Source organism: Podarcis gaigeae (assembly GCF_964106915.1).
Source record: "Podarcis gaigeae genome assembly, chromosome: 1".
Taxonomy (NCBI): Eukaryota; Metazoa; Chordata; class Lepidosauria; order Squamata; family Lacertidae; genus Podarcis; species Podarcis gaigeae.
In genome coordinates, this window is record NC_139678.1 from 76,373,982 (window position 1) to 76,389,825 (window position 15,844).

Genomic DNA, 15,844 nt, shown 5'->3' on the forward strand with positions numbered 1-15,844 from the left:
AGAGATAGAAATTTTAAAAAAGAGAGATTTTTGCACATAGATCAGAATATGACGTGCATTTTTGACTGTCTTTAGAAGTCCAACTTGGATTTTCATGTTTAAAGTGTATTGGTTTCAAATATTATTGCACAAATGAAGAGAGATATAATAGGTTGTGTGCACACTTTGCATTGAAAGCACCCCCCTAATAATCCTGGGAACTGTAGTTTATTCCTCAGAGAGCTGCTGCTTCCAGCACCCTAAACAAACTACAGTTCTGAGGCTCTTTAAGGGGTGGGGGAATGTGCTTTTACATGCATTGCGCTTGTGCAGCTATCCTGACCTAAAACAAATAACCCAGAAAGTGATGATGAGCTTAGATCTGCTTTTCCAGTTAACAGCTGACATGTACTTTTGTTTTCCCTAGTAAGTGTACAATGGGTCAGTGGAGCTGCACAGAACTGCCATGTCCAGGCAGATGTTCCTTGGAGGGAGGGTCATTTGTTACCACATTCGACTCTAGGCCATACCGTTTCCATGGAGTTTGCACCTACATTCTTATGAAGGTATTCTACCTAATAAAGACCAGCATTATCGGATTTGTTTTAAAAAAATATTTTAAAAGTCACTGAATTTTCATTTCTGAGAGCTTAATATTTTCCAGGGGTCAGCATTTACCTTATACTGTTCATAGAGGACAGGAAGTACCACATTCATGCTATTAACCATAAGATCTAACTCTGTATTCTTCTTTTTTATGGCATGTGCAAATATTAAGAGAAACAAGAAGCATTACGGGGGCCTCCAAACAAGTGGGAGATGAACATTCTCCACTCTGTTCATTGGGTAGAACAATCCTATTGGGTGGGGGGGCAGAGGAGGTAGAATACAGTGCAGTGGAAGCAGCCAGCATATTCAAAGCACCATTGCCTCCAAACCACCAGGCACAAAATGCTTACAATAGCACAGTCACGGAAGTAGTCAGGGAGTCACAATTGGCAACAGCTCCATATTGAGTGTATGTTTGGTGGCATACCTGGATTTCCTGCAGCAAAATGAATAAAATGTCAATGAAAAGGAAACATTTGGTACAGTATGGAAACATTTGACAATAATTTTAAATGGTGGATGTAAACATATTGAGTTTTCTCCCTTCTACAAACTTTGCATTATTTTGCTTTTCCTCTCCTTCTAGAGTCCTATGTTACCACACAATGGAACCCTGATGGCTGTGTATGAAAACTCTGGTTATTCCAGTTCAGAGACATCACTGACAGCCATCATTTATGTCTCAGGAAAAGTAAGTGTGCCTCTCATAGAAACGTTACTGCTGAGTGTATACTATGAAAAAAATCAGATAGAGTCCAGCACAGAATGAGGTATGCCCAAGCCACATTGATCTCAGCTGGATTTAAAGGACGTGCTTAAATTGTAGTCCAGATGTACAGATACGAGCATTTGAATGCGGAACAGAGTGAAAAGGTGAGATAAGTACCTAGATGCAATAGTCACAATCATTGTTCTCAGTTGCAAAAATGATGGTAGCAGTTAATTTCAGTCATTCCTCCAAAAATTAATTTATTTCATGTGGTTACACACATTCTACATCCGTCTTGATTCATGGATTCAAGATTGACCCAGAGTGGCATTTAACCCTACACCCAGCTCTGTGTTTAGGATTCTGTGTTATCTTTTCCACTTAGGACAAAATTGTGATTTCCAAAAATGAAATTTTAATGGATGAGGATGAACTTAAAAGGCTCCCTTATAAATCAGGTAAGATAAGAAAGAAGAAAATGGAAAATGTACCCAATAAATAAGATGGTGATAAGATAAGATAGGATAAGATGATAAGAGATAAGATAATTATTATTTATATCCCACCCATCTGACTGGGTTACCCCAGCCACTCTGAGCAGCTTACAGCATATCTAAAAACATAAAACATCAGGCATTAAAAACTTCCCTAAACAGGGTTGACTTCAGATGTCTTCTAAAAGTCAGATAGTTGCTTATTTCCTTGACATCTGATGTAAAGGCATTTCACAAGGCGGGTGCCACTACCAAGAAGGCCCTCTGCCTGGTTCCCTGCAACCTCACTTCTTGCAGTGAGGGAACCAGCAGAAGGCCCTCGGAGGAGGACCACAGTGTCCAGGCTGAACGATGGGGGTGGAGACGCTCCTTCAGATATATAGGGCTGAGGCCATTTAGGGCTTTAAAGGTCAGCACCAACACTTTGAATTATGCTTGGAAACGTACTGGGAGCCAGTGAAGATCCAGATAAAGACAATCCTGCCAACAGTATGTTCTATATTTTATATTATTTCTGTTTAAATATGTTGTTACACACTCTGTATTTGGGGTAGGTGAGCTGCAAATATAAATAAATAAGCAACCATTCCTCCTATCAAAATAACAAAAAATGCAATATTTATATAATGCAAACTATTCAAATTGAATAGTAGAAACAAAGAGGTAAACGTATCAATATATGTAATATATTTAATAACTTAAATAGATAAAACAGTCAACATCTTTTCAATTATCTCATTTCTTTAGGAGACATCATCATCTTCAGACAGTCATCTACTCACATTCAAATGTATACAACCTTTGGGCTGGAGCTGGTAATTCAAGTTAGTCCAGTGTTTCAAGTTTATATTAAAGCTGGACTTCAGTTCAAAGACAATACCCGAGGTAAAGTACCTGGTTTCTGTTGAACTATTCCAGATCTGATGTGGAAATAGTTTGTGAGATGAGATCTAGCATAGCCTGGGGACACCTTCAAATTGTGACCTCTCCATACTAGATTATACTTGACCTCTGGGGGACAGCAAAGGTCAAAGATGTCATTCACCTGTCTACCACACTAGTAAGCGGTGGAGAACCACTATATTATTTTTAATTGTTTTTGATATTGTATTTTAAATTGTAACTCACCCTGGGACCTCATGGTGAACAGAGGGTAAGAAATCTTAATAATCATAATTATAGTAACGCCTCTGCACTTGGGTGGAAACTAGTTCAGAGATTCAAGCAGACTGTTAAAAATGTTTTAGCTTCTACAATTCAATGCAGCCTTTTGGGCAGACCAGAACTTCTTTGCTCCAGGGCATTCATATACTTTATGGAGAGGAAACCTGTGGCTTTCACATTGCTAGCTATATTAGGCATATATAGTACAGGTATAATTCACAGGCCTGCCATAGAATTAACAAGAGACTTTTCAGTGTTGCTGTAGAAAAATGCTCCTAGCTTTTCATTCTGCACATCTCTTTCCATGTCACTAGGGCTGTGTGGTAACTACAATGGAGAAACCACAGACGACTTCATGACCAGCATGGATATTATTGAAGGAACAGCTCCTCTCTTTGTGGATTCTTGGAGATCAGGAAATTGCCCCCCTGCCATAGAAAGAGATACAGATCCTTGTTCTATGAGTCAATTAAACAGTAAGTGACATGGTCTGCTTTTGTTTGCACTCTGTTTTATTCTATTATTTGAGCTTTTTAAATATTAAATACATTCAAGGCCATGGTAGGATTCTGAAAATGAGCTGTAGAATTTTTGTCTTGCTTTCAGTATATGAGGGACAGAGGGAATAATTCTGAACAGGAACCCCTGCAGCTTTTTGTTTTACCTATTCGCATCTTCCTGAGCTGCTTTGGAGATCAGAGAAGTGGTGCTCTGGGAAGGAGGCATTATCAACAAATGCAAAATGTGAAAGGGGAACATTAATGCTGCATCATTTTAAAAGTCACTGTGGGCTGTATCCTTGAGGGTGCCTCTCAGATTGATGAGCATGAAAGAGGCAGCCAAGAGCCATTTGTGTTAGTTTTAAAATGTACACATTCTATAATCATTGTCAAAGGAAGATGACAAATGAGATTCACTTTACTTCTTGGATGTCCAGGAAAAGCATAACAAAATAACAGCATTTGTCACAAGTATTCAGAAAACAGGCCAGGTCGGCTATTGGTATAGCCACTGGCTATTATTCATAGAATCATAGAATTGTAGAGTTGGAAAGAATGTCAAGGGTCATCTAGTAGCCCAGTGCCTTGCAATGCTGGAATCCCTCCTACAGCTGTTTCTGAATGAGCTCAAGCCACCAACCTTCTGGCTAACAGCCAGGCACACTGACCCACTGCACCACAGGACTTTGTACACATCTTTTAATATTAGCTTGGGAATAAATGAACTTGCCTAATACCTTTGGTTGTATCTTTTTGTCTAGAAATGTGTGCCGAGACGCATTGCTCTGTTCTTATCAAGAAAGAAACAGTATTTGAGAAATGTCATTCTGTGGTGAATCCTGTTCCATTTTATAAGGTAGGGGTTTCTGTAAAATGTTCAGAAGACAGCAACTAGATGTTCAGATGTGAACTAGATGTGAAAATGCTTTTTTTTAAAAAAAAGTTTTGAAAAATACATTGAATTTGGCATAGCTCACTGTTGCCATCTAGTTGCACATTTGTATATTTCACTTTACAGCACATTTAAAACATTTACCGGGATTTGCAGCTGTATAACTGAGTCCCAGGTAATTACAAAGTTTGTAAACATCAGAAAAAGTTGTATATCCCCCCTCCCCACAGCCAAAATGACATCCAACTTCCAACTGAAATCCTGTAACTTTCTATATCACAAATATTCTGGTTTTTGTTTGTCCCACTTTTGTTGTGCAGTAACCCTTCTGGGGAAGCATTGCAGAACGAACTTATTACTTCCAAGAGGAACTTAGCCATGGTCAGGGTAGTATCATTTGACATATCTCCAAGGAGGTACTTAAGATAGATGGTTTTGGATTTTCCAGTTAAGTTTACCAATAGAGGTTTAATTAACTGATCCATGGCTTGTTTGAATGGCTCACAGTGTAGTAGGATATGCTTCATAGAGTCGACACCCTGAGAACATGAGCAGAGTAAGTTCTGATAGGGTATACCAGACAGTCTGCCATTTAGTACTTTTGATGGAAATACATTTAGTCTGGCTTTGGTGAATAATTGGCAATAGTTAGGTACAGACAGATTTATGAAATATGATGGTCACTGATAATCATGGCCATAGTAGATTCCAGATGCAAACATTCCACAGATTACATAAGATCAAGAGTGAAGATCACTGTATGAAATATCCCATAACCTCTGCCTCAGGATTTAAAGGCACTATCATAGCCCAAAAAGATGGTGAAAGACCAATCGAGGAGGCTTTTAATAAGAAATAGAAACCTACATGCTCTGCATAAGACATAGTGACTGCCATGGAATCCTTTCCCTGTATTTCTGTTTTATTTTGCTTTTGAAAATGCTTTTGTGGGTCTTTGGACCAAAATAAAGAATGTAAATATGTAAACTAAAACAGAATAAATCCACCACAAATGCTGCAGAACACATGCACAATGGAACACCAGTCTGGCGGGACTTTAACTGCCCCCTCAGAATAGGGCTGTGTGAAAGAGCCGACCCAGATCACCAAAGATAGCACTTTTATATAATCTCAGTTGCAATACTTTTCAATACAATCGAGTGATGTACATGCACTGACAAACCATTTCATGATCTACAGTCAGCAGTTCTGATTGCTTATTAACAAAACATATCCTGCCTCTTTGTTTTCAGAGATGTATATACCAAGCCTGCAACTATGAGGAAACCTTTCCCTATATTTGTTCCGCTCTGGGATCATATGCCCGTGTGTGTGCTTCAATGGGACTGTTTCTTGGGAACTGGCGGAGTACAGTAGACAACTGCAGTAAGTAGTCTCCAACTGATACTTATAGGGATACCCCCCCTGTATTACTACGGTGGTATCTCAGGTTACATACGCTTTAGGTTACAGACTCCGCTAACCCAGAAATAGTGCTTTAGGTTAAGAACTTTGCTTCAGGATGAGAACAGAAATCGTACTCCAGTGGCGTGGCGGCAGCAGGAGGCCCCATTAGCTAAAGTGGTGCTTCAGGTTAAGAACAGTTTCAGGTTAAGAACGGACCTCCGGAACGAATTAAGTACTTAACCCGAGGTACCACTGTATTGTTTCAGAGTCCAGACATATGCTGACGCTGACATTTCCATCAATGAACTATCTTATTGTGATGTCAGATTTCTTGGGGGTTTTGAGATCTAGCCCCAGCAAACTAAAGCTGGCTGCAGCCCTGCCTTAAACCTCCATGATAAATGGCAAGACTATTTTTTAAATGATTACATTTAGATAACTGAGAGCCCATGCACACAAATGATCCTGCATATAACATACATCCTTACTTATTGTGCTCAGGGAAGGAAACATTCACTTAGGAACCTTGTGTCTGACCTAACCCATATAATAGATATAGTCCCCCCTGATAAAACAAGAAACAGGGACATTTAATTCCATATGCTTAAAGTCAAGCACACAGATGGTCTACTCTAGTGAACTGTGAAATTTCCCCTCATTACGCTGCTCACGTAAGCACTATTTAAGGAAGAGAGTACCTGGCTGATTGTTGGAACCAATGCAGAGTTAAGCATGTTTTGTTGTCCTCTGAGAACTTTCTGCAGACCTTCTAGCTACTGCACCATCAGTAGTCTAACTAGTAAAAGAGAAATAAGATTTTGTCCCTCCCAGAGACTTCCGGTAGCTTGCTTCACTGAACTGCCAACTGTTCCCCGCATGAGACAGAATTATGAAGGGGGAAGAATATCTCACCAGCTGAAAGCAAAAACCTAATTGTATTATACTTTTTTCTACTGACAGCCATTTCTTGTACTGGAAATCAGACATTCAGTTACAACACTCAAGCCTGTGACCGGACATGCCTGTCCCTCTCCCATCGAGGCCTAGAGTGCCACCCCACTGACATCCCTATTGACGGCTGCAATTGTCCAAAAGGCACCTATCTCAATCACAAAAATGAGTGCGTCCGTAAATCCCAGTGCCCTTGCTACTTGAAAGACAGGAAGTTCATTCATGCTGATCAGTCGACCATAATTGGTGGAATTACCTGGTAAGTATGGGCTACAGCAAATGAGGATTTTGCATTGGCTTTGTTAGCACATTAGTGTTTCCTCAAATGCATGGTCTTGCAGGAAAAGTAAACACTGGCAACGGTGGTGGTGGGGCGGTATTTCAGAAATGTTATGGTTGCAATGTTGTTTGTGTACGTCAAACACCCTGAAAGGAATTAAAAGTATTAAAGGGCATTATAAAAGTATGGCGAGTGGGAGAGGGAGGCAAAATCTCTTCAACAAATAGCATTATAAGGGAGTGAAGCAACATAAATTAAACAGACACCTAATGTTTATGGAGCTGAGAAAGGAACATCAATATCCTGTTGAAAATAAAACAAATTTCATCAAAGATATTTCTGAGCTTTAAGAGAAAAAGGAAATGTAAAATAATTAAAACCTACATAATGTCCCATTCTTGTCCCATTTTGAAGAGGTATGTTGTAGGCATAGACCTATATATCTGAAATATGAATAGCACAACAAAGTCCAAGGGTATAGTCTTTGATCTCTGGTCTAAAGGTACATGGCGGAACAACCTTGCTGAATCTAAGTCGGGCTAGGCCTCTTCTGTGTCTTTATGGGAGATTGCACCCTCAAGTTCCATCATGGTGGGTTATAAATGTAACAAATAAAATAATACTGCTATTAGCATGGGAGGTATTTGGAGCACACTTGTGGAACCAATTAAGGAAGTAGACTGAAATATCTTACCTCTTGCCTTTTATTAACCCTTTACTGATCACCATCCACTCCATTGCCATCTTTGTTATTTCCATCTAACTGTCATTGTCATGTCACTTCTACATTCTGTATAGCATTTACCATATAATTGATGTTTTATTTACTTGCTTACTTAAGTTTTATCCTGCTTCTTCTCAAGGATTTGGGCCAGATAACGATTGTTAATAATAAATCAATAATAGCCAGTATTAAATCTGTTTTATTCCACATCTGTTGAACTCCTAATTGCTGAAAGCCAAAGAGAAAACCTGATAAACTCTTTTGGAAGGTATTCCAGCTCAGACATACCTGATCTCATACATTCCCTTAGTGTAATCTAATGTTCATTTTTCTATTCTAGCTATTGCATTAATGGGAATCTGAGTTGTACTGGCAAACCTGTTGACCCTGCAGGTATGGATCTCTTTACCCTTTCTTTTGAAAAGCACATGCTTTCCAAATGTTGCAGAAACATCATTTCACAAGCATCTTATTTCCTTTTTCCTAGAAAACTGCAAGCCTCCCAAAAAATATATTTCATGCTCAGCACCCTCAGAAAGCAAATATGGAGCTGCCTGTGCACCAACCTGCCAAATGCTGGCTACTGGAATCGCATGTGTAAGTTCAATACTTTTGCTACCATCATTATTATTATTTATTGAATTTATATACTGCCCTATACCAAGAGGTCTCAGGGTGGTGCACAGAATAATATATATATATATATATATATATATATATATATATATATATAATCATTGTGATTATCATCAGCATGCAATAAGTTGTAGTACTTAATTTGCCAAATGCTCTCATTCTTTGCTATGAAATTAAAACCATGTACGGAAACACTCGTAGTGTAACAAAACTAACACAGAGCAGTGAAAATAGTGTATAACTGATTTTTTTGTATGAGATATTAGGCATAAATAGAAAAAAATAGCAGGAATTTCACAACTACCTTTATGCCATTCCGGGAGGCAGAGAGACATCACTCCAGGCTTAGTGCTGGTTTGAATTCCAGCCTCCACAATCTGGTGGCTCCTTAAGGGTTATTACAATGATGTTTCCAGAAGTGTGGGAGACCAGAATTTTTCCCCAGTTGATAACTTGCGTGGGGCTGTGGAATCTCTCACTTTGGGGACTGCAAGCTTCTCAACATAAGCAAGGAAGATGGGAAGAACTTTTCCCACCTCTTTTCAGCCACACACTGCAGTAGAAGCTCAGTGAGTGAAAGGCAGACCTGGAACCTGAGGGCCACCATAGTCCACCTGTAGAACTCAAATATGGGCAGGAAAATTCTAGCTCAGGCTCTTAGAATGCAACCCCATACCTACTGATCTTGGAGTAAGTGCCATTAAATTCAATCAGACATACGCCTGAATAGGCATACGTATGATTGCACTGTTGACCTCATTAGGCCAGTTCCCAATATGTACCTCACTTTTAGACTTAGCTGGGATCCTTCACAATATCTGTATAATAAAAATCACAGCTTTATCCTAAATACTTTATATACATGCAGATTTCCTTTAAATGTTCTCCCAGTCATATGGCAATGACTTAGAAAACACCAGGTCTGAGCATGCCCACAATTTTGTTCTCACCTTTCTATTCTCACCCCATCACTCACATACTTATTTATGGTTGCTGCATAACAGCATTGAGCAGGAGAACCTGGTGCCCTCCAGAGTTTGCTGGACTACAGATCCCATCATATTTGACTCGTGGCTATGCTTGCTGGTGCTGTTGGGAGATGGGTGTCCAGCAACATCTGAAGGGCCACAGGCTAAGAGCAACCTTATAGTTGGCTGGTGTTGGGCTGGACTTTGCATATCTCAAAATTCTGAGTTTGAGACTGGCTGATGTTTTCCAGGTCCCCAGCAAGTGTGAATCAGGCTGTGTTTGTGCTGCTGGACTATATGAAAAGCTAGATGGTACATGTGTGCCACCTGATGAGTGTCCCTGTGAATATGGTGGCATCTCATATGCAAAAGGAGAGGAGATTCACACTGAATGCAAGTCCTGGTAAGATTTTTTTTGCTTTCATCCCTTTGGCTATACCATGCAAGTATGCTATTCAAATGATAGTTAATGAGCTTAGAAAACATCACATCTGAGCACCCACATAATTCTATTACATATATTGCTTGTGCCAGCTGCCCTGAAATATAGCTAAACTAAATATGGGACTTTGGGAAATCTAAGGTAACATCACATGAAGGCATCAAGGAATAATGCTTACCCAATATTGTGCTACCTTTATTTGCATTTGAAGGCTTTATGACAAGTTTCTTGTTCCTCATCAGCACCTGCACAAGAGGAAAATGGAAATGCATCCAAAATTCCAGATGCTCTTCAACATGCAGTCTCTATGGGGAAGGCCATATCACCACGTTTGATGGACAACGTTTTGTGTTTGATGGCAACTGTGAATACATACTAGCTATGGTAATATCACTTTGACTGCACTTACATGCCATGATGCTAATCATCAGTATAAGCATATTTGAATCAATATGGCACTTCAAATTAAGGCTTGAAGTTCAAAGAGTGTCTTAAGGTAGAACAAAATTGGTCTCAAATATTTTACAACTATAATCTTAAAAATAGGAAGTAGATGAACTCATATGGCCTTTGTTCTCTAAATTCAGCTTCAGGATTTGAAGTGGAACCAGATCTTCTCTGCAAAAAGTAGATCAGAATCTACTGGTAGATCTCTGGGTAGTTTGCAGTAGATCAGCAAGGGTTTCTGATTCTGAGTTATCCAATAATCCTACCCATGCTCTGCATTTTAAATCCTCACATACATGTTACTATCTAATGGTTATCTGACTGTACTTCTCTACCTAGGACGGTTGTGGCATGGGTGGCTCTCCCCATCATTTCAAAATAGTGACTGAAAATGTTGTCTGTGGAAATACCGGGATCACATGTTCCAGAGCAATCAAGATCCACCTTGGGGTAAGGATGAAATGTTGTTGTTATGTGATATATACTCATCTGTACCACATTGGAAATAATTTCCTAACACCCTCCAAGGAAACTGATTGATCACTCTTGTCATCCCAGCACTCTGCCATCCTCTAGTATCAAGGCACTATAAACTAATATACAGCTATTGGGCCTGAGAGTCAAATTTTCCAGTCTGAAGAAGCAGGCCCTGGCCAACTCTATCATTAGGCAGAGTGTGGCAGCCACCTAAGGCAGCAGATTTTGGTTGCTTTGAGGTGCAATATAGAACCATGTTCCATCTCCAGAATTAAAGTAAAATTCAACTGGCAATGCAGCTACCTGGGAGGGAAGGGATACATTTTGTCTTTTGTTTCAGATGGCAAAATATATTGGGCCAGCCCTGTGTACACCTAAGTTATGGAGACACTAACTGGATACTTCACTATAGGTGGGATTTTATCCTATGTGTATTAAACTATAGATTGCAAAGACCCAGAGAGAACTGTCTTATAACAGAATCATTCTAGTTTTATACTCATTCCCTATGTGTAATAGGGAATTGTGGGTAAATTCCTCAAAGGCAGATATGACCATTCGCCTTGTACACTGCTTGCACTTGTGTACTGCTTGGCGTATCTTTTGGGGGAAGAGGTTTATAATTTTATTTTATAAATAATTTATTGATTTTATAAATAAAAGTTTACAAACTCTTTCCACTAAAAACATTTTTTTTTTTTGGCAAGATAATATCATTTCAGTTAAGGGCATGACTGGGTTGGGCTCTGGAGAAGAGAGAAGAGGGATAGATTGTTATACAGCAGGTGTTCACTAGGATCTCCTCCCACCATGTTGGTAAATTTTATGCTGTGAACCGCCCTGAGATCTACAGATGGAGGGCGGTATGCAAATTAAAAAAGAATAAATTAATAATAATAATATTGTGAACTGTTCACTCTTTTGTAGCAAAGGCTAAACCGAAAGGGGTGAGGAATGGAGATGTTTAATGAGTCTTGGGTGATTACCTTTCTAAAGGAAGAGCAGCAAAGTAGTAAACAGCACTCGAAAAGTGTGTGTGTACTGCAGTCTTGAACTGTTTGCAAGTCTCTTTTGTTAAAAAAAGATTGACTAGGCTCCTTCCATAGAGCTGCTAAAACACAGACCAAATTACATTGCACACAAGTAAATGACTCATTCTTTGCAAAAGTCTACAGAAATTCTGTTAGATAGCTTTTCTAGTCACATGTTATTTTCCTTGCAGAATCTGACAATCACTTTGGCAGACAGAACATACACTGTCTCTGGTTGGAATCCTATGACAGAGTTCTTTATAGAAGAGAATGCCCTTCACTTGATTATTGAGATTGCAATCCCTGGCAAATATGACATGTCCCTTGTCTGGAACAGGCACATGAACATATTCATCAAAATATTCAGAGGAGCAAAGGTAATAAATAACCTCTTACCATGGGGCTTCAGGGGTGGCCCTTTGCTGACCGGCACAGCTGCAGCGCAGACAGTGGGGAGCTAGGGGACTTGTTCATCCTTGCAGCCAGAAGGGGACATTAGAACTTCTACTGTTGCATGTTGTGAAAGAGGCCCGTGATGTGAGTCAATCATGTCAAGGCTTGTAAGTCAGGTGGAGGCAGTGACCTGGCTCAAACCAGCTCTGCCTTTTCCCTATAAAAGGAAATGGTGCTTGGGCTCCGGGCTCTTTGGATGATACTGGATTTCCCACCCTCCCACCCTATTACATGGTGATTCTGCCCAAAGGTGAGTGGGTTGAATTGTGTGAGCAGCTTGCTATGGAATGCTCGGTAACCCTATTTGGGGCCAGGGAGGAATTTTCCCCTGCTGGCTAATTGGTCTGTCTGCCGGTTTTTCACCTGTCTCATAGCAAATGAAACAACTTGGGCAGATAAGTCATTGAGTTTGGTTCTTTAGCATTTGGGTACCCTGCTAAAGGGATGTAGGAAAAAGTATTGCTGCCCGGGAGCCCACACAGGGGCAGCCCTGGAGGGAGCATCACACTCTAATGTATGCTGGGGGGCAACCTTCTTTTTAGGGTCGACCCACTTCATTATCAACCAATTGGATGGTTGATCTTATATACATACTCAGTGCCTTCACCGAAACCTGCTTACATCTATAATCAGTAATGCTGTGGCCTATTTCAACCCAATGCCAATGTCCTGTGTCTTATTTAATATGGCTGCCCCCAACACTGGGCAGCACACTCCACACAACTGGGCATGCTATGTGTAGCCAATTCCTAATCCGTTGCTTCTTGGGAAAGGCTAATAAAGCTGAATGGGAAGTTGCAGTGCCAAAATTTGTTGTAAGCAGAAATTTCTGAGGAAGATTTATCACAGGCTAGTCTCCACAGAGAAATGATAAGACAGACACTCTTTGCAGTTCCACTTTTCATATTTTTTTTACAAGGCAAAGTGACTTTGGGTCACGTGAGATTGAGCAGGAAACTGGAGGTGGGACTATTTCTTTGTCGGGTGTTTCTCTGCTCAAAATCATACTCCAGCTGCTTTTCTAAGAGAAGAAAGAGATGTGGGGGAACTCATATACATATATCTCCCCTCCTAATGGGAAAGCAATGCAGGGGATAATTTTAAACAGAAGAGTTGTCAAAGAAAGGACTAAACAGATCCTTTCTCTCCACTCGGCTCTACCATCACTGGTCATCCACTCAAGATCAATATCATCCACTCACATGGCTCATTTACATTTTAAAAGGTTCCCTTTTTATGTTTTGTTCTGACGTCCATAACTTTTATTTTTATTTTACTCTAAATCTAGGATCACCTCTGTGGTTTATGTGGTAATTACAATGGGAATATAAGAGATGACTTTGAAACTCGAAGCAGATATGTGGCATCCAATGAACTGGAGTTTGTGAATTCCTGGAAAGAGAATCCCCTTTGTGGGGATGTGTTCTTTGTGGCTGATCCATGCAGTAACAACCCCTATCGCAAAGCATGGGCAGAAAAGAAGTGCTCCATTATCAACAGTCAAGTATTTGCTTCCTGCCACAGCAAGGTAAAAGTTTATCCTATGCTTTACGATAGTAACATTGCCTCTTCAGGTGCTAACATTTCCACCTATGCATGCTTCCAAGTGCCAGCTGTCTTTTTATTGTTTTGAATTGATATATTTAATTATGTATTTATCTACTTATTTTTTAAAAAATCCTTCCTTTACAGTGGAGGTGGGAAGGTAGATTGGGACAAATCGGCAGCGCAACAATTGTGCACAGATCAGGCCTAATGCTGACCATGAGCCCCACTCTCAGAACGCCCCATTTTGGCTTGGCCAGCAGAGATACTACGGGTGGGCCTCCCCCGCCCACCCCAATGCAGGCAGTGGAAGAAGGAGGTCTCCATCAATGGAGTGACACGAGTGTCACTCTATTGGCATCAGGTGGGAGAAGTTTGGCTGAGCCAGTGGAAGCCCAGAGAGAGATGCTTCCACTCAATCCATCACCAGCCCTAAACCCAGCATAAGGTGGGGGTTTGAATTGCAGCCTAAACCATTAAAATATTACAATAATAAAAGATCAGCAGTTAAAACAACACAGAGAATCACAGAGAAAAATCCAGCAGTGATTTCATGAAGTGATTGAAATTAACAGTGCAGTCTTATACATGTCTCCACATAGAAGTAAGCGCCAATGAGTTCAATGAGCCTTATTCCCTGGTAAGTGTGCATAGGATTGCAGCCTGGTAGAGCAAACCAACTATGGTGGGAGAGGAGAGTTTGTAGCCTAGGAAGCACCATAGCCAAGCCCTCTCAGTCTTGTATTGGCTATGGTGGATCTGGGGTGGGGGCGCTGTTCTTCCCCAGCAATGCCAGTGTTCTCATCTTTCTTTGTTTTACATTTTCCTCCCATTGGTTCCTATGGAAGGGAAATTTGCTAGGCCAAATATCATTCTCTGTTCATACAGCAGGTGATACTGTAAAGTGGATGTGTGGTTTGATTAGCGGATATTGCTTGTTTGGTCCCACTGAAAATGTAAGGATGAACTTTTAACTAACACCAACTTTCTGGTTTGGCTTCATTGTTCTTTCCCTGCCCCAGGTGTACCGCAGGCCTTATTATGAAGCTTGTGTCCGGGATTCATGTGGCTGTGACACAGGAGGGGACTGTGAGTGCATGTGTGATGCTGTTGCAGTGTATGCAAAAGCATGCTTAGAAGCTGGCGTCTGTGTTGACTGGAGAACCCCAGACTTCTGCCGTAAGTTTCTTAAAAATGCCTCTTTTAAAGTGTGCTGGGTTTCTTAAAATGCATTGATACTTCTATGTGTTAATAATATTCAGAACTGGATAATACCTATTAAATTTGCTGACTGCTAAAACTATGGAGCAGGAAGCATATTTTTAGAGCAGTGTTTTCATGAACCGTATCAACCCTCTGAAGTCGACTCAATGAGAAGATCAATAATTGTGGCCAGCTGCCACCACTACAAGCAGCTTGTCCTCTCTGTCAAGCCTCTCTTGCACAGTGCAGATGTAGGAGTGCCTTTAATGTTTTCTAGGTGCAGCTGCAGCCACAGGTAAATTATTAGCACATTATGTGCGCAATTGTGCAACAATGAAGCATATGAAGCCTACCCCTTCAATCATGCCAGTTTCTCAGTGCAGCATTTCACATGCAGAAATTTATCAGTGGACAATCTGATGTGGGACAGAATCCCTGGAGCTAGGAAGTTTTAAATCCAGTCTTGGCACATGATGAAAAACTGGATTCTACACAGATTTCTTTACATCTCAAGTCAAAGTACAGCCAAATCCATCTGGTCCACTGCCAAAGACATGGCCAAGACATTCTTCATTTATGTAAAGAAGCCTTGCTCTTCTAGATTTCCTCAACAATGAAGCACCAATATACCCCATGTATGGAAGAATTCATTGACCCAATTTGCATGTAAACCTAAGCCAGATGCAAATGTGTGAGCATGCAGATTTCTGGAAAGCAATTCACAGCTGGTTAGGCCTTCCTCCGGTGCTGCTGTGAGGTAAGCCGTGGTGTGGCTTTGCATGCCATCAAAATCCAGGCTCATAGCTTGTTTCACCATGTTGTAACCAAGGATTTTTGTCCTTGGTTTACAATTCAGGGTTTGTCTGGAGACCACAAGCCTGGGCTCAGACAACATCCTAAGCCAGAGCATGGCTGGATTGACAGTAGCAGCAG

At 40.5% G+C, this 15,844-nt stretch overlaps 1 protein-coding gene across 1 annotated transcript in view; it reads left to right on the top strand.

Annotated features, from left to right (window-relative positions):
* The window catches only part of MUC6 (mucin 6, oligomeric mucus/gel-forming), a 62,123-nt gene that overhangs the window by 12,993 nt on the left and 33,286 nt on the right, over positions 1 to 15,844 (top strand). The window contains exons 13-28 of the mRNA XM_083755304.1: positions 407 to 545; positions 1,175 to 1,279; positions 1,683 to 1,755; positions 2,539 to 2,676; positions 3,270 to 3,431; positions 4,217 to 4,311; positions 5,601 to 5,733; positions 6,715 to 6,964; positions 8,050 to 8,102; positions 8,197 to 8,306; positions 9,565 to 9,716; positions 9,998 to 10,139; positions 10,542 to 10,652; positions 11,902 to 12,087; positions 13,452 to 13,691; positions 14,731 to 14,887. Coding sequence (XP_083611430.1) covers positions 407 to 545; positions 1,175 to 1,279; positions 1,683 to 1,755; positions 2,539 to 2,676; positions 3,270 to 3,431; positions 4,217 to 4,311; positions 5,601 to 5,733; positions 6,715 to 6,964; positions 8,050 to 8,102; positions 8,197 to 8,306; positions 9,565 to 9,716; positions 9,998 to 10,139; positions 10,542 to 10,652; positions 11,902 to 12,087; positions 13,452 to 13,691; positions 14,731 to 14,887 — 2,246 coding nt within the window. The remainder of the gene's footprint in view (positions 1 to 406; positions 546 to 1,174; positions 1,280 to 1,682; positions 1,756 to 2,538; positions 2,677 to 3,269; positions 3,432 to 4,216; positions 4,312 to 5,600; positions 5,734 to 6,714; positions 6,965 to 8,049; positions 8,103 to 8,196; positions 8,307 to 9,564; positions 9,717 to 9,997; positions 10,140 to 10,541; positions 10,653 to 11,901; positions 12,088 to 13,451; positions 13,692 to 14,730; positions 14,888 to 15,844) is intronic.